This window comes from Cyanistes caeruleus, chromosome 9 (assembly GCF_971803275.1).
Source record: "Cyanistes caeruleus chromosome 9, bCyaCae1.hap1.1, whole genome shotgun sequence".
In the NCBI taxonomy this organism is placed as follows: domain Eukaryota; kingdom Metazoa; phylum Chordata; class Aves; order Passeriformes; family Paridae; genus Cyanistes; species Cyanistes caeruleus.
Window position 1 is genome coordinate 8,527,813 of NC_141709.1, and position 18,974 is coordinate 8,546,786.

An 18,974-nucleotide genomic window follows, 5' to 3' on the forward strand; every position below is an offset into this window, starting at 1 on the left:
AGAACACAGTAACAGGAACAATATTAATAATAAAAGTGCAGAGAAGAGAGAGTTATTCAATGCCAAAATGCTCACCACAGAGCTCATGACCCAACTGCAGCCACGCCACTCCAAACTGGACAGAAGTCCTTGCTCCCAGAGAAGTGTCCCTTCCCCTGTGTCCCACAATGACATGAGGTGGTACTGAATAACCTTTGGATCCTGGCCATATTCCCTGCAAAAAATTAACTCTGTCCTAGCTGGAACCAGGCCAGCAGGGACACCTTCCACCACACTGGGTTGTTCAGAGCTCCATCCAGCCTGGCCTTGAACACTTCCCTGGGAAACCTGTTGTAAGGCCTCGTGACCCTCAGAGAGAGTCATTTCTCCAAAATACGGAATCTGCTCTAGCAAGTACTGCCTCTCTTTTTATATATATATATACAACATGTATACACAACATGTATATATACAATGTAACACGTTGCTCAGGATTGCACTTTAACTGATGAAGCTTTATAATGATATAAAAATATACATATTTTATATGTATAATAACTTATATATACATATATGTGTATAAAACATATAAATATAAAACATACACATATATGTATATGTACATCATATACATATACATATATTTATTTGTACATATATTATTAATACATTATATTATTATAATACTTATACACATTATTATGCATATATGTATAATCAAATATGATTATATACATCTCTTATATGTAAATCATATATATAATAATATACATATTATTAATAATAATAGACATACCTTTACAGAATAAACAGATTTTACAAGTAGATGATGAATGTGATAGGTGACTTGTCTTGTCTCTGAAATTCTATTTTGGGGGATATAGCAGTAGCATTATTAATTTCCATTGCTTAACCACTCTTGCATTGTTATTATTTAGCCTAGGAAGAAAGAACATTGTTAAGGATGAAGAATGAATAAATGGATGAATGCTTAACACACACACAACAGAACAGATTTCCATTTTTCTATATTTTGTTTATATATGGGAGTCAAGTCATTGAAGCAGGAACAATTTCTTCGTCAGTATCTAAATATAAGACTTTCATATATCAATTTATATTTGTTTCCTACAGAATTTAAATCCATCTTCTAATGGTTTGGGGTTGTTTTTTTGAAAAAAAAATACAAAGTATTGCAAAGGAATCTGTGGTGGGGTAGCTGCTTGAGAAAAATATTCTTCAGTGATGTATCTGAACTGTGTTAACAAAACAGGGTAGGAACAGCAATGGATAGTAATTGACATCCTAAGTTTTACATCCTCAGAAACTCACACACTTCACATTCACCCAGTCCAGGTCAGCCCCTCCCTTCCAGTTACACAAACACCATGGGGAACAGAGAAGTCCCTCTGAGCTCTGGCTGTGGTTCCCACCTGAGGTCAGCATTTCACATGGACTGTATCAAGGTCTAAACATCAAACATGAATCTCTTATTGTGTTTTAATGTTTTTTTGAAGTTTACAATATTTTTATGCTTTCTGAAAAAATATTTTGTTAAAAAAATTACTAAATTAATACCTGTAGAACTCCTTAATTGTGAACCACTTGATCCAATTTTGTCAGTTGTAGATGTATCATTCTGATATTGAGGTGAAAACGTTTCTCTCAACATCAGGAATTTTTATTTAGCATCCACCAAAGTCTCAGAGATTAGTCGATATCCCCATATATTGTTTAATCTGACCTTTGTACCTCTGGCCTTGGAAGACTCACAGTAAGGAGGAAAGACCTTCCTTCTTTTCTTTTTCTTTCTTTCTTTCTTTCTTTCTTTCTTTCTTTCTTTCTTTCTTTCTTTCTTTCTTTCTTTCTTTCTTTCTTTCTTTCTTTCTTTCTTTCTTTCTTTCTTTCTTTCTTTCTTTCTTTCTTTCTTTCTTTCTTTCTTTCTTTCTTTCTTTCTTTCTTTCCTTCTTTCTTTCCTTCTTTCTTTCCTTCTTTCTTTCCTTCTTTCCTTCTTTCCTTCTTTCCTTCTTTCCTAACTTACTAACTTACTAACTTACTAACTTACTTACTTCTTTACTTCTTTACTTCTTTCTTTCCTTCTTCGGCACTTCCGCACTTCCTCCACACTTCCTTCCTCTTTGCCACTTTTAGTGTTAAATAAAATATATCAAGGTTTTTTACACCAACATCTAACCTTATTTGATTTCAATCATGTTTTTTGGGTATATTTCGTACCATTGTGGGTTCTATTCATTTTATTCACAGAGGTTTACTTTCCTTTGGTCTTCTGTGTTTAATCCAGTTTGTAACAGGGAAGAATAGAATAGATTAGTTCAGCTGGAAAGGAACTAAAATAATCACCTAATCCTGACACTTAAGGGCTGAGCAAAACCTAAAGCATATTACAATATTTTTAATTTCCTGATCAATTTGGTATTGGATTGAATTTCTTTGTGCATACACTCACGTGCAACTCTTCGTATGCCAGTCTTTAGTGTAAAATATAAACTTCAATAGCAAAATGATCTGTTTCAAAGTTACAACTGTTCAATCCCAAATTGAATGATTAGATGGAAAATGGAAATGGAAATGGAAATGGAAATGGAAATGGAAATGGAAATGGAAATGGAAATGGAAATGGAAATGGAAATGGAAATGGAAATGGAAAGCCATTTACAAAGCAGATCATTCTCCAAGTGTTTAGGCTCCCCTGAGGAAGTTAGACCCCCAGATACTGTGGGAATAGCACTTTCTAATTGCAGAGATGTTGAGGTAAAATCTTTAAAACACAAAGCAGTGTTCCTCTTTCTTCTCTACTCTCCAGTGAGTGGAAGAATTCAAGTCAGCACAGTGTCAGGTCCTAAGCTGCATTAACAACCTCTAAAAAGGGAAATTATACACTACTCTTACTGCCTAAAGCAACTATTTCTAAAAAAGAAAGTCTTCCAATTATTACTGTTTTTTTTAAAATCATTTTACACAGCAGAAGACATATATTCATCATTACATCACTAAAGATTCAGAGGCACAAAGAGCATTTTTATTAATCAAGTGGCAGTAATTTAACAACTCGTAGACTGCATTTGGAATGTTTGCTGGAATATGCATATGTCAGTAAAAGAAATAATATTGACATATCTAAATTTAATACCACTTAAATCTGCCAAACAGGTATTAGAATGTCTGAATTTCTTATTTTCTTAATACATTCTTGCTAGCGTTTCCAACATGTCTTTACCAATGACTTAAGAAACAAAGAAAAACACCCAGCATACCCCCAGTAATAAAAGCACACATGGTATTTTAATTTTTTTTTCACAATTTCATCTAAATAACAATAAAAAAATAAATTAAAGACCTGAAGAGGTATTTATGCTTCTGAAAGTGCAGGAGAATATCTCATACACTTTTCTGAAGTGCAAGGATGCATGTTGAGAATTCCAGTAGAAAATGGTCACAGGTATGGTTTTTAAGAAGTTTAAAAACCTTAGTGTGTCCAAGATAAAACTGAAAACTAACCAGTTTCCTAATACACTTGAGCCTTTGGATAAGAGCTCTGTAGCCAACAAAACAATTTGATACAGATAAACCTTCAAATTTGTCAATGAAAAAAAATCCAGACAATATTAGCAGATTAGAATGCTCTGCATTGTGGTAAAAGCCAGAATGGGTCCAACATTTTTTTTTCTTTTTGGATTGTTCCTTTTGGGGTCTGGTTTTTATTTTGGTGAGTTTTTTTAGGAATTGTATTTCAGTTCCTGGGAATTTGATAGTCATTATAGTTTTGCAGCTCTGCAGGTGCCTACTGCCATCTTGTGTACTTTTGTTGTCATGTGAATGGACATGTCTTGCAACTAAAAGATCTACTAAGATGTATAAAGCATATTTAGGATTTACTGGATAAAGCCACTCTACATATTAAGGCATGGACAGTGAAACTGGCAGAATTGGAAAATACCTTTATCATTTATTCTCTACTTAAAATGTAAGTTCTACATTTGTAGTGATAACAGACTTAGTCTTTCCAGCTTAAAATCTTCCAACCTTTTTTTTCCATTTTTTGTTTTTCCCAGTCTGGGAAAAAATCTGGATGCAAATCTTACTGACACTGGCTGTTCATGTTCAAGTTAAGCTATTTCTTGAATTCCTTGTCTTCCCAAGTAGAAGAAAAAAATATTGCTGAAAGGAAACATTTTGGCCAGACATGGTTTCCATAAATCCATGCTGGCTACTTCCAGCCATCTTCCTGTGTATCTTATGCTTGGAAAATATTTACACACTTATTTTGTCCATCTTCTTAGAAAGTCACTCAGCAGGCCAAACGTCATGCAGGGCTATAATTTCACTTTTCCCCACTTTCCTACTCTCAATATCCTGACTGTCACAATCTCATGGCCAGTCCAGGCAAAACTATCACTGAGCTTCACATCCCAAACCGCTGCTCCTTACTTATGAGATCCACCAAAGAACTTCCATTCATTGTCTCCTTCATCACTGGTGTCAGGAAATTGCATCAATGCACTCCACAAATGTCCTGCATTTCTTGTGGCTCCCCACCAGAGCAGGTATCTTTGAAGTTTAAGTCCTTAGGGACTTCCAGCCCCCTGAAAACCAGAGCTGCCAATACCTGGCTTCTTCCAGTTATGTAAAGGCAGCCTTACTTTTTCCCTTTTTTTTTTTTCTTTTTTTCTTTTTCTTTTTCTTTTTTTTCTTTTTCTTTTTCTTTTTCTTTTTCTTTTTCTTTTTCTTTTTCTTTTTCTTTTTCTTTTTCTTTTTCTTTTTCTTTTTCTTTTTCTTTTTCTTTTTCTTTTTCTTTGTCTCTATCGGCTCCAGTTGTGGAGGGGAGTGATGGAGCAGCTTTTTTGGGCACCTGGCCTCCAGCCAGAGGTCAGACCACCACAAAAGCACTTTGAAATCCTAAGGTAAGGAGTACTACAGAAAATATTATTTTACACACAGGTTACATTTCTTCAGGAGACACAAACTGTAGTTGTAGAATAGCTAGGTCTAGTTTACAGATACATGTGAGTTTTATAAAACACTTCTCACCTGACTTGTTAGTCTGTCTGCTAAGAGGGGATGAGCAAAACCAGCCAGGAAACATCTTAATTGCAAAGTAGAATCAGCAGGCATGTGTGGGATTTGTGCTCTGTTGCAATTTCAATTGCTGTGGTTATGATATTAATTTTAGATAACTTTAAAAAAGCACAAAAAGCTGTATTTAAAATATGAATGAAAACATAATCAAAATAAGGAAAATACTTCAATTTTTTTTCCCAGACATTATATTGCAGACAAGAAAAATGTTCAATAATTGGATGTATTGTCAGGGACCATAACACAGGCTTCTCAGATTAGAAAGACCTTTGATTTATTTTAGAAATGAGGTTTGAAAACTCACAGTTTATCCTGTCAGGCTGAAAACAGCACTGTTGAGGAGATAGAAAAGTTTGCTTCCATCATGGAGTGAGACAGACAGGCAGTTCTATCTCCAGTTGTATCTCAAGTGTTTGCACTTAAATCCATTTGAGTCAATGTAAAAAATGACAGTATTATATAGCTCTGGTCCTCAGCTAGAATAGAAATGAAAAGATAACCACCTCTGACTAAAAAATTAGCTACCTGATGTGGTAGAATTCATCCTATTCAATACTTCAAATGAGAGAGATTCTAGTGAGATTGAAAGGCAATAACAGGAAAATCTCAGATCTCAGATTTCAAAGTCTGATTCATTGTTAAGTCCAGTGAAGTTTGACATGTTTGGAAGGGAGAAAGTGGAATCTCAGAGCTTGAATTCATGCACAAATTATGCTTTGTTCAAGAAAATTCCCTTACAGAAGTGAGACACAGAACATCCTTATAGAGTGAAGAGCACCTCACTTGCACTGCTTTTGGTCTTATAGATATTAGAGACAGCAGCACTGTAAAAGCTGAATTCATCCAGAATTCAGATGTATGCATTGTTACCAATTCTTTCCTAGATTATTTGACAAGTAGTCAATCTGCTTTAAAGCTTTAGCTATTATGTTTATGGACCTGATGGATGAGAGCCAGAAATACTCAAACTCATTATCTTTCACTCTGTGTCCGTGAGTATCCCCAGCCATTCCACTCCTCCTGCATCACTTGTGGGGAATTCTTCTCCACTTTATTCACTCTTGGTGCTGAGATCTTGAAATTGCCTTTTAAAAGTAACTCTTCTAACTAGACTTTAGTGTCAACCTTTCTTCTACTTTATAATTTTTCCTTTGGAGAAGTTTTACTTAGCACTGCTTCAGACCAAACCAAACCCCAAATACTCTCTAAGTCTAAAAATTAAAAGGAACAGGAACTTGACCTGACAGTGCACTTATGTGGAAAATCAATTTCTTAGATCCAATTATTGCTAACATGTTTTTAACAGTGGGGATTCACCTTCCTATACCTTGGTTTTCTTTCTTAGTGTTCTTTTTTACATTAGCCCTTTTTTTCAGGGATTGTCTGGTATTCATATCTGTGTCATTTATAATACAGCTATGTCCTGATCTCAGTTTAACCCTTTTAAGTGTTTATGTTTAATTAATTCAGCTAATTAGATAATTTTTTAATGTACTTTAGGCAAACATACTCCATTAATTCCTTCAAGAGGATAAACTACCTTGTTTCTGTAAACCAATTGTCTTTGTTGAAGGCAGTATAAAAGAATACATCCCCAGATTTAAGGTTAATATATTTATTAACAGAAAAAGGGGGAATTAGTTATGTATGAGTGTCATAAATCAAAATGAGAAAATAGATTAAATTACTTTGTTTTGTCTTTGCTTTAAGGACTGAGGACTTTGCAGAGGACTGTTTTTTTAATTGAAACAACTTTATTCAGAATTCCACTTTAAAACCTCCTATGAAATCTGTCTAAACAAATCCATTTTTTTGTTGATCTGTTGTTTAATGGAGACTTTAAACCTTAAAACTATCATATCTTACTGATATGATATTGCTGTGATCATCATGTGACTGAAAATATTCCAGTCACTGTCCTTGAAAGAGTTAAAAAAATGTGTTTGTGGCACTTGAGGACATGGTTTATTGGTGAACATGATGGTGGTGCTGGGCTCATGGTTGGACTTGAATATGATCTTAAAGGTCTTTTCCAAATTTAATGATTCTGTGATTCTAAGTCAAGGAAAACCAAAGCCAAATTATTCACTCTCCTGAGTTGAAAACTTTTCTGATCCATTAGGGATGTGAGGGGGTTTTTTTGGAGAGTTGTTGTGGGTTTTTTTTTTTTCAAGAATGATTGAAACAGTCAAAAATCTGAGTATTGGAGGAAAAAAAATCTCGTCTAAGGTCATGATGGTGCTCTGGAACTTGGACTGTTGTCCTACTCATAGTGACTAATGTTCTGCTTATGGAGAAATAGCTCTGAAACTATCTTACCTTGTGAGGAAAGTACTGGTGTTTATGCCTAAAGATTTTTACTTTTTTCATATCTTTGTAGCTTTACAGATTGTTACTATATAGTTGTATAGCTTCTACTACTGCCCTTGCCCTTTCTTATGTCTTAGAAAAATAGAACAATAGAGCAATAACCCTTTCTAACACACTGTGTAACACTCTTGAAATTCTGTTCAGTTTTATTTTCCATAAAAGAATTTCTAACAAGGTCACTTCTGATTTGCACCAGACATGACAAGAAATAGAGCAGAGAAGCCCATGGAGCAATTCCAAGGGGCAGATCCAACAATGGGTTGATGGGGCAACTCCTCTCTTTTTGGACATACCTGCTGGATATTCTAATTAACCTCACAAAAATTGTAGGATTCCCATGGCATGCATGTATTTGTGCACCTGAAATCTTCAATTTAAAAACTGCTTATTGTCTTAACAAAAATCATTGACATTTAATATTGTTTGGAAAAGTTTTTCTTCTGATTCCAGGTAACAGCGTCTTCCAGAGTCCCTGGATCCATATTCAATCTCTTGTACCCCCTCAGAAAGGTAATTTAAAGTAAAAGCCAGTTACCTCTAATATTTATGGTTTACCTCAGTTAAAAGAAAAATAAAATTGATAAGTTGTTTTGCTTTTAAAAACTACAATGGGCTTTACAGTTTATTACATTGGCTTTTATAGAACATCTATCTGATGATGATACAGAAAATTTTGCTTTCCAGCTGTGACTGTGGCTCAGTCTACACGGTGGTAGAGCAGCCACCAGACCACAGAGGATGGAGTGGTACCCACAGAGCCATCCCTTCTGCACAGGCTAGAAAACAGGCCAGAAATTCAGCAGCATTAACTGGCACAAACCAAGGCATGGAGCTGTGGGCTGGAGAATGAGAAAGTAACAGAAGAAGCCAGAAACAAGAATTTTTAATGCCAGCTGAAAACTTCCATTATCTGGTCTTGAACCTGACTCAACCAAAGCTGGCTTGGCATGACATTTCAATTAAAAGTTGGGAAGGCTTGTCCCTGATAGATATGAATAGTTTTTAATTAAATATCTCTCAAAAGATCCTGTGAAACAAACTATTGCAAAGTTCTTCCGATAGGCTAAATACAGAATAATGAGGACAAAATACGGCTTAGTGCAGCCTGATTATTCACTAGTTAATTTCCACAAGCAGCTTTTTTTTATTTCTCTTTTCAGATGCATCATAAGGAACACTGCACTAAAAACACCAAGTCAACACCTTCATTATTGGAGATATGCTACCAAAACTAAAGGGAATATTGCCCTTCAGTTGTAACAATAGGATTTGGCTGTACTTCTGCATATAATTCCCTTCTACTTTGCCAGAGAAAACCAAGACTGTACTGGCAGAATAACCAGCATTTCTACATATCTCTGAAAAATAAAAGTATTTCCCTACAAAGTACTTTTATAGTTAGATCACCCTTAATAGAGTTCATGTTGAGGCTTCAACTTCATTAATGATTTAATCTGACAGATTAAAAAATAAATGTGCAAATCAATATTTATGAAGTAGACTCATACCAAGTTCATGTAATGGATTTTTATTTATCTTTATATTTTATTCATTTACATTAATTTATAACACATGATTACAACAAAATATCTTTCTACTCACACATAAAAAAGGAAAGAAAAAAAACACTAAACACTGACTTATCTAATATTATCTCAGACCTCAGAATTCCTGTGTCAAGTAGAAACAAAAGTGCATAAAACTTCTACTAGTGGCAGCTTCTTCTCCATAAAATTTGCTTTGCCAGCTACTTAACCTCCCCATAATGAGGCAGTCCATTGGTAACATATGGTTAAACTAGAAATTGATGTTATAGTTAATAGTTTGTATCAAATTATAGCTGCAGCAATCAAGTCTTAAAAAGGCAACTTTATTTTCTAGTGTTTTCTGATGTTAAACTACAGCATGAAGTTATTCAATCCCTGTTTATAGAAAACTCCTTAATTCTCTAGTTCCTTATCTGCAACAGATATAACAGTAACAGTAGATTTGTGATAACTTTAGGGCCAAATGATGTCAAAAAGACATTTTATGTCACTAGGACTTGAAATTATAAGGCACTGAGTGAACAGAGAAGTGAGCAGAGAATTCCATGGACCCTATGAATTCGTGCGGGGAGAAATTCACCTGTCAGAAATTTCTCTGACAGAAAGCTCATCTCCTTGAGGGACAGGCAGGGGTTGGTAGCACCTCTGAGCAATAAAGCTTTGAAAATACACCTTTAACTCCTCTCCCCACTCAGTTACACCTCACTCTGGTGACAGTGTCCTGCAGCCAATGTTTGAGTGTGATCATGATGTTCCCACAGTAACACAGCGCTGGGGTATGAATTCCAAAGATACACGAAAATGTTCGATTGAATTTGTCTCTGTATTGAAGCTGTTCATCAACAGACTGTATAAAATGACTCAGCAACTGGTATTTATGATAGATAATAAAATCTGAAGAAAAACAATGATGAGAAGCTTGTAATATGCTGAATTATGTGCTAGAAGTGCAGATAGCCTGTCTATCTGCAAATGCAACAATGGAATAATAAAACTGTATTTCCTGACTCTTGGCAGATGAAATGAATTTTTTAACTTGTGACTTGGGTTATTGCATTGGCCACATCCTTCCATTGTGGAATAATTCCATGAAGAGAGTTGGAATAGTACAGTTAGAAGGGAACCTTAAGGAACTACATCTTTTTCAGTTTTCAATACCAGTGGCAAGTTTTGACATTGCATTTCAATATACTCCAGTTTTACATACACACTTTGTGTATTAGAGTGTCATCAATACCTCTATACACTGAATTTTAACAGTTCTTGTACCCTGCATGACTTCTGCAATTCCATTTGAAATCAACAGAACTGATGGATCAAGATACAAACTGTTTGGTGAGAAGGAGAAGTGGAAGAAGAGAGAAATAAAATAAACAAGTGATGCAAAGGCTGTCACTCACAATCTTTCATGAGTAGACCAGTGCCTTGACAGTTCCCAACAAAATGATGGCTAAACCTCCCTAAACCTCCTCTTTTCCCTCTTTATTGATGAGCATAGCATCACATGAAGAATATCAGCTAACTCAGGTCACATGCCTGGCTCTGTGCCCTGCCAAGCTCTCTCACATCCCCCAACCCACTCACCAGGAGGCAGAGTGAGGAACAGAGTTTGTGCAAACACTAAATAACTCAAACAGAACTGTGTTATCAGCACAATTTTGGTCACAAATCTAAAACACAGCACCACACAGGATTAGCTTGATCCTAGCCAGACTTTGAGAAATTTCACCTGCATACAAAAACTGTGGTAGGAACATGGCTTTGGGCACTGCTTTTCTCAGAAGGGATTTATCTGCTAAAGGTAGCAGGAAGAACCTGTAATATTTTTGAAGTATGATCATTGTCTGTATTAAATATTGAGACATCCTAATTCAGACTCCAATCAAGCTTCACATCACAGAAGAAATCCAGTCCCTCTCACAGACATGAGGAAAAGTCAATCTCTCCCCTTGAAAACTCTTATTTCCAGAACAGAATAACATTGTGAAGGCTGCATCAAAGTGTAGGGCATAAAACCTCATCCTGCAGCACTGCAGCTATTATTGAAACAAAAGAAGTATCTGACAGAAAACTAGAAAAACCAGCTGAATGCTAATACAAACTTTAAAATGGCACCATAGATAGGTAATTGTGGATCACCTGAATAAATATGTAATGGAATTTATTGCCTTAGAAAATACAGGACCGGGAGTGTCACTTGCTCAGATTCTGCTGAGGTTAGGTGCATAGGTTACTGAGTATTTAACAACTCAGGAAACAAAACCTGCACTGTGAAATGCACACTGCTATGTAGCAATCTGAACTCTCAGTGAGCTGAGGCACTTTTTTCCTGCACCTTAAAAATAGAACATGGTGAACTGAGTTGTAGGTTGAAGGACAGAAATGTTTCCATTTCTTAAAAAATCATGGCTCATGCGTCACTTATAACTCAGTAAAGTGCTTGTATTGACACTTCAAAAATAACCCATGAAATATTTCAGCAAGTTTTGAAAAAACATTCTTGCTGCTCTGATATGGATGTGGTGAACTATAGGACACTTTTATTTGAATATGCTGCTTCAAATGGGAATGATATATCATTTGTGCTTGCCTAGAGAGAATGTTGTTGCATCAGCAGCTCTTCATTCTGTTTGTGGTTGCAAACCAGCTCTTGGGGAAGAATCAAATGGCCTGTGTTAGCCATTAGCCGTGACTGATTGATTTTGATCATACTATAATCACTTCCTTGAGAAGTTAAACTTTTATCACTCTTTCAGACAAGTACTTGTGCTTGACAAAGGCAGATAATTAAAATATTTATCACTTCTAGATTTAAAATATGTAATTACAGTGTTTGTTCAGTCTGATTATCACAGATGCTTAACTTACAGGGTCTAAAAATTTCTATTTGAGGCATGAGAGTATGAGCTTGGTTATGGAGTGTTTTTGGAAAGGCGCCTTCTCACAAATTCTTCTCTTAGTATTTCAAGGGGGACTTGTAATATTTATTTATTTACTAGGTCAGCTATAGATTAATATAAAATTGAAACCCTTTAAAGCCTAATAATTTATGAAGGTATTTCAGTCTTCTGTAATTCTTGAATCAGTAGACGGGTTTATATCTCTTATTTAATATCCCAGTAGTGACAGGTAAAGAACATCTCTGCAAAACAAGTTGTCCAAAAACACAGTGGCTTAAGCCTAGGCAAAGACAAATGATTGGGTTGTGAGCATCCTTTTAGCCCAGCTGAGATTTACCAACAACTCTCTGATCCCGTGGATGTGGTGTAGGTTACACATTTGTATAGATGGGCTGTCAAGAGTAAAAATAATTAGTAGCTATTTATTCATATAAACTTGGTAACCTCAACCATATGAGGACAAACAAATAAAGTAAATTATTTAGCATATTTCTCAAGAGAATAAAATTTGGCTTCCTGGGAAGAGGTAAAATGTATTACAAAGACTACATATTTTGATCCTGAAAAACAATTTTGGCAACAAACACTCTGCATGAGGATGATCTACTGATCTGAACACAACTTACATTGACAGCAAGAAACTTTCAGGTTTATTCTTCACAAATATATAAATCTTGCAGCAAATCTCAATGCATGATAAATTTAATGTTCAAAAATTGGTGAGTGCTATAATTTGAAGCCTAACACATATATTACTTAAAAACCTTCTGTGAAGGATCTTGCAGCATTTCTAAAAGGAAGTTTTGAGAAACAGGAAAATATCACTATAGGTGTGTGAAAATGCTATAAGGTAACTGTAAAAATTATATTACCAAACAGTTCATTTTTTGGTAAAATTATTGCCTTTAATTTTACCAATTCTAATTATTTATTCAATTTTAAACCCTGCAGAAGAGAAAAAGACCCCTGGGACTCTTACAGCAGTATGTTCTGAAACTGGTGTTTCCAACCAGTCAACATGCTGGTTTGGGTTTGAGCCGTCCTTTTTCAGTGGATGACTTCTTTTTTTCCCCTCTGGTTTCATGGGGTTGTGTTTGATTTTCATGATAATTTAAGAGTCTGACTGATTTCATATAGAATTTTCACAGCCCTTGGTAAGGTCTTATGGTGTCAAAATGTAGGCATTTATAATCAAAGCCATAAAGTGGTAAATGATCCAGAGGTATTTTTCTATTAGAGAAAGGAATACAGTGGTTGAAACTGGTGGAAATTGTGCTCATTTTCACTAGTGATTCATTCTTGGTGAGGCACACCAAGACACATGGGGGATTTCCATAATTGCAGGGGAATTCAAGACTGGATAGCTTCATTTAAGAGAAGCATTGTGTTTTGTGGGAATTAAGATTAAAAGTTTTCAAAGAAGAAATTGGTGACATAAGTCTATAAACTGTACACGGATAAAATGGCATGGTCTAATAATAAAATAACTCAAAGAAACAAGCCAAAAGGAATGTTTTGTGGTTTTCTGATTGTGATATCTGTCTGGGTAAATAATTCGATTTTATGTTTTTTTAATCTTGGTCTCCATGGTCATTTAGTGCAGGACTATTTCTGCAGAACTTTTGAGGAATCTTTACACTGTTAGTAACAACATATCTTTGGGGACAGTGTATTGATCACTACCACCTCTGTTTGTATCTTTTAGGACCAAGAGAAAAAGGAAAATATTTTAAAAGAGATCAGCACCACTAACACCACTGCTATGTTCCTATGAAAATCTACCTTTCCAATTAGATCACTTTTTTAGGAAAATCTTCTCCTTAATACCCCTACATATTTCTCTTATATAATTAGTCTGGAAAACAATGATGATTCATGTTATAAGCTTACCAAGGAGTTTTTACAAAAACAAGTACACACATTCTTGAACAGTATAATGGCTTATCAGCTGTCTTGAAATGCTTCCTATTTAAAATCCTTGTTAGGAGAATCTGTTTTCAAATACCAATTCTTTCAGAATTTGAGGATGGAGGTCATTTTGTTTGCACTGAGACCTTTGTTATTCCAGTTAGGGACGGTATCACATCCCCACTACCACTTCTTTACTGAAAATTAAAGCATGGTATTGATTTTGGAGCCTCCTCTTTTAAAAGGTAACTTCATTGTCAAATGCCACTGTATAGCAGATCATCTCCCCTTCTTCCTTATTTGTTTTAATTTCTATGACCACAAAATCATTTCCTATCTGTTATAGCATCTTTTTTCAAAGACTAGTTTATCTTGATTGAAGCAATGCACAAATTCTCTTCTTCTTCTTGATTTTAAGGCACATCTTCCTTCAGCCTTTAAGGCACATCTTCCTTCATTTTATCACTGTATGGTGTTTACCCCAAAAAGATTATTGGAGGAGTACTCATCTCCTCAGATTCAGAGTCCTTTCTTGTATTGTTTTCCCTGTTGTACACGATATGAGATTAAAGAAGCAATATGTATCTGGAAATGAAAAATCCTATATAACTTTAAGCTCCTTAGTTTCCTTTATCAACTCATTCCCTGAAACTCTCAAAGGCTGACTTTCTGAAATGAAAAATATTATCTAAAATTTAAAAAAAAACAATCCAAAGGAACAACTCTGCAACTTATTTTACCTATTCTTACAGTAAATGAGCAGTTTTCCTACAAACAGTCCACTTGTTAAAATTAAATGCTACCATTAACCCCCTTTTTATTTATTAGATTATTTGAAAATTGGAGCAGCTTCAGCAGTAATTCTTATTTAATCTCTATATGAAACACTTGTTTTCTCCCCTAATTGTAATTTGGTTGTGTTCAGTTAATCAAACCCAGTGCTACTGAACTGGTGTATATCCTGCAACACATTTCTGAGAGACAGGTTTCTGCTCACAGCAGCTCTAAAGTTGTGTCTTTCTGGCTTCCTTCTCTCCTTACTTAATTTATGTGTCCCTGCCTAATAAAATCCAGCAAAGTATTTATATAACTCTCTTCTGGACATTTTTCCCACCGTGACATTTTCTCTAAAACTCTTTTCAGTATTCATGGTATCTTCAGACTCGAAGAAAGCCAGTACATCAAGTACTCAAATGCTACATACTCAGTCCATTTTTCTGGGGTTCTAGAAGTGTTTAATGCCCAAACTGTCTCTAAACTTCCAGCCCTGATCCATGAGCATTATTTGATTTGAAAATTTTCTACTCTTTCACCTTTCAGGGAATTCACAGAAAAATTCCCGGAGTTATGAGAAATATTTGTGTTTCTGATCCCCTGATACTTAGCCCTGACAGCTGACCTATTTCCCTGGGTATTTGATAATTTAGCCTGATCTGATGGGTAGTTTAATAATTTTTTATTTCTTTTGTATTAATATGACCCTTAACGTGTCTGGTAGGATACAGCTGGGACTCTGGTGGAGGACCAGGCATGTTTGTATCTCAGACATTGTGTACAGAAAACTGTTCCCAACACCAGAGTTTTATGTCCAAAAAGGAGACAGAGGAGTCCTTGAACTTTATTTGAATAAAGTGAGAGAGTCCACTGGGGCACACGCCTGTGGAGTTTTATCTCTCGAGGTTTTGGAAGGTGCAGCCTCCTTTCCTGCTCAGCTCCTGGCCACACATTCCTTTCCCCATCAGCCTTCCTGAACCACCTACCACATATTCCCCCTTGAACCTGGCATTTTATCCCAAGCTTCAGAAATCCAGGCTTGTGCAGACTCATTGTCTGCTCCAGGAGCCGAGCTGTCCAGGCTCTGTAACAAACTGCAGGTTGAAGTTAGTACAGACATTAAGACTCGTTTCAAAGATGTCAACACCCATACCTTCACCTATGAAAGTCTTTTAAAGATGTTAGCACACACCTTCCCTGTGGGAAAGAGTAAAGGTAAGAAGACTTTCAGAAGCTGTGAAAATGGGCCTCAGAAAAGAAAAAGCAGAGAAGTTAGAGCTAGCTGCAGCTGCAAGGCCTCAAAGTAAGGAAGATACAATAAAACAATATGCAAGGACATTAAACAATAGTTGAGTTTTTAAGCTTGGCTAAGGACAGACCTTAAGACTGCAGAAAAATGTGTTTACCAAGACAGCAGAAGGTTTTAAGCTTAATAACAGAGTATTGTGCATCGTTAATAGAGAGTAAACATTGTTTAAAGAAGGTGCACATGTGTTTTTAGTGATTGACTATAACAATTGTCTGTAAGCTTGAGCAATATGCTGTTGGCTGAAAAACTGATAAAATGTTCTGTAACAAAGAGATCTCCAGCTGCTCATGGAGATGTGAGCTTGTACCATCTCCTGAGTCTGTAACAGAGACAGGTGTTCGAAATAAAAGCTCGTGACGCATCACCCATCGGTCCTGTTCCATTTGTGAAAATCCCCAACATTCCTTATCATTGGGACTGTTGTGACAGGAAAGATGTGACTGGAAGAGAAGGTCCTGCTGAGAAGGGGCAGCCTGTACTGAGTTTTCAATTGCTCCACCTGGAGACAGTTTGGAAGTTGGGAGTGTGTCACTGCAGCTCAACAATAAAGTTCCAGCACTGTCTGGGGGGAATCTGCAGCGAGGCTCTATTCTACTGTGTTCTGACATTAATGGACAATCCCTGTAGAAATATGAATTAGACCCTGCTCCAAGCACTGACTTGCAGTGTGTCACTGCCACTTCTAGTTCATCATTTCTCAGTGATTCTTGCATTTCTTTTATATCTGTTTGTGACTTGTCCAAGGTAGTTGCTTACACGTCATAGATGGCCAGTATTTTGTCTGGACGCATAAGAACATTCACTTTTGAATGGCATAGAGACATTTATTCAGTCATAACATATCTTTCACAAAGTACAGCCCTCTGCTCCAATTACATATTTTTTTAAATTCTTCAGATGCAGACTATTCCTTGGAAAAATATGAATTAAAGAGGAGATACACTAAGGCTTGTAGTCATGAGAAGATTCTTTAATTTTATGCTGTCACATCATGTGAAGGTCAGCAGAAGAAGGCAGTCTAAAGAAGGCTGTCTTCTGCAACTGATCTGCTACTTTACCATCTGAGCAAAATCAGTTGGTCACCAAATAACTTGGCTAAGCTTTGTGTTTTAACTCTGCAATCCTATTTCTTGGTAAAAAAAAAAAAATCTTTATTTTACCAGTATTACACCCCAACAGGAAGAGGCAGGGTTTTGGACAGTGGTTCCATGGTGAGACACTAAAAGCAGCTGTGGAGTATCCCATATATAACCTGAATTCAAACCAGCTGAGAGCATGGTAGTGACTGCATCATGCTGAAGTGTCCTGTTCAGCAGTTACACATCATCTGCTATGATCACTTCATAGTGATGTTGTTATCTGCATATAAATCACATTCTGCAGCATCAATGACCCCAGTCAAAAATCTCTCCAGCATCAGCATCAACAACAGTTCCTTCAGTTCACCACTAAGTCATGAGCTTTCAAATAAGTGATGGAATGCAATACAAGGGGCAAAGGTGGAGTATTCAAGAGCAGGAGGTTTTTACTAGAGTTTAAGCCATAAAAAACTTTCCTCTTAGGCCCTGCAGGATGCTGCTCCAAAGAACAAATGGATTCAAGTGTACAGCAGAAAACAGAGTGCACAGACATGGGTACTGCAGCTGGGGGCTGAACAGGCATGGATGAGGCTTCCACATCCCAGCAGTGCTGCAAACTTGCCTCAAACCTGTCAGAAAATCCTTCCCTTCATTTCTGTTGCATTGATAAATAATTTGACTGGTTTTACACACCATGCAATCCACTACCACAGATATAGTAGAAATTACTCTTTAAATTAAAAAAAATAAATTATCTGCTAATCTGTAAGTCTTCCATTTAGAGTCTCAACATGTGTGATGTTTACAGAGGTGAGAAATGGGTGGCATACAAAAGCAAATTTACTACTTAAAACAGCATAATCCATGGTCCATCTCAGGCTGCATTGTGTTGCTGTTGGTCATGTTAGTCACATGATATTACTTTTAGCCAAATAGTTTTTATCAGTTAATTAAAATCCAGAGCTACTAGTTATGGGATGAGAATGATAGTGTATTTGTTTGGGTTTGGTTTTTTCCCATGAGTAATTCAGCACAGAGAAGTGAAAATGAAAATTCACAAAGGCATTCGTGGGGAGGATGATGGGGTAGTACACCAGTGGCACAAACATTTTTAAGCTAATGTGCATTGATATAAATTTCCTTGCTGCCTTCTCAGTTTTAAAATATTAAACGTTTCTTTAGCAGTAAAAATTCAGGCATTTGCACTAAATTTTAATAGTTTAAATGTCCTACTGACACAAGAGATTATTATTAATTTATTTCTCATTTCTTTAGTAGTAGTCCTGAAGGACTGACAGACAAATTGAGTTTAAGGAAGACTTTTCTGTGATCTAGACACTCAGTTCATTTTAATAATATCATAGCAGACAGTGAATATGTTGTTGGGTGTTAATAAATGTAAAATTCTTCCACTTCCAAAATACATGGAGAAGGCTTTAACATTTTGGTTTTATTAAAGAAAGTTAGGTCCAAGTATTGATGTTCCCAACACTGTGGGTTTCAGTCTGAAATTAACAGCTTGTTTCTGTCCTTTTAAATAGAGGCAATCAAATTCTAAGCTAATTAGATATGGGAAAACCATAAATTACATCTCAGGTTAGCGGGGAAAATTGGCTAGGAAGTAAATGGAATTCAGAATTTAGGAAAAAAAAAAGAAAGTTGCTGTCACATGCAGAGACTCTTTTGGGTTTGGTTTTTTCCCAGATACTTTCATTTGGGTTTTGATGGGGTTTTTGAGGCAGTTGAAGACATGATTTACCTGCAGTGAGACCTGCTCTGCTGTAAAAGCTTTCTTTCCTCAGTGAGCATGGACAGCAGCTACAGTGCAGTCTTTTAAGATTCCCTGTACTCCACTTATGGCTTCAAAAGCAGTGCCTTGGCTGTAATCATAAAACTGTAATACTTCATTGCATTGACATCATATAGCATGTTTCCTTCACCTACTGTGGTCAGCATTAATTAATTGATTTCTCAGTTTCTAGGAAGAGTCTAGCAAACAATCAATCTTCTC

At 36.0% G+C, this 18,974-nt stretch overlaps 2 protein-coding genes across 5 annotated transcripts in view; one reads left to right on the forward strand and one right to left on the reverse strand.

The window, feature by feature from the left end:
- Positions 1 to 10,009, forward strand: part of LOC147651489 (uncharacterized) — a 155,653-nt gene extending 145,644 nt beyond the window's left edge. For 3 of the 4 annotated variants that reach the window (XM_086842799.1, XM_086842798.1, XM_086842800.1), the window contains 2 exons: positions 7,897 to 7,956; positions 8,131 to 10,009. In XM_086842799.1, coding sequence (XP_086698925.1) covers positions 7,897 to 7,956; positions 8,131 to 8,136 — 66 coding nt within the window. In that variant the 3' untranslated portion in view covers positions 8,137 to 10,009. The remainder of the gene's footprint in view (positions 1 to 7,896; positions 7,957 to 8,130) is intronic. The other variant, XM_086842792.1, reaches the window with a different exon arrangement.
- The window catches only part of BRINP3 (BMP/retinoic acid inducible neural specific 3), a 662,162-nt gene that overhangs the window by 417,579 nt on the left and 225,609 nt on the right, over positions 1 to 18,974 (reverse strand). The gene's annotated exons all lie outside the window — the stretch shown is intronic.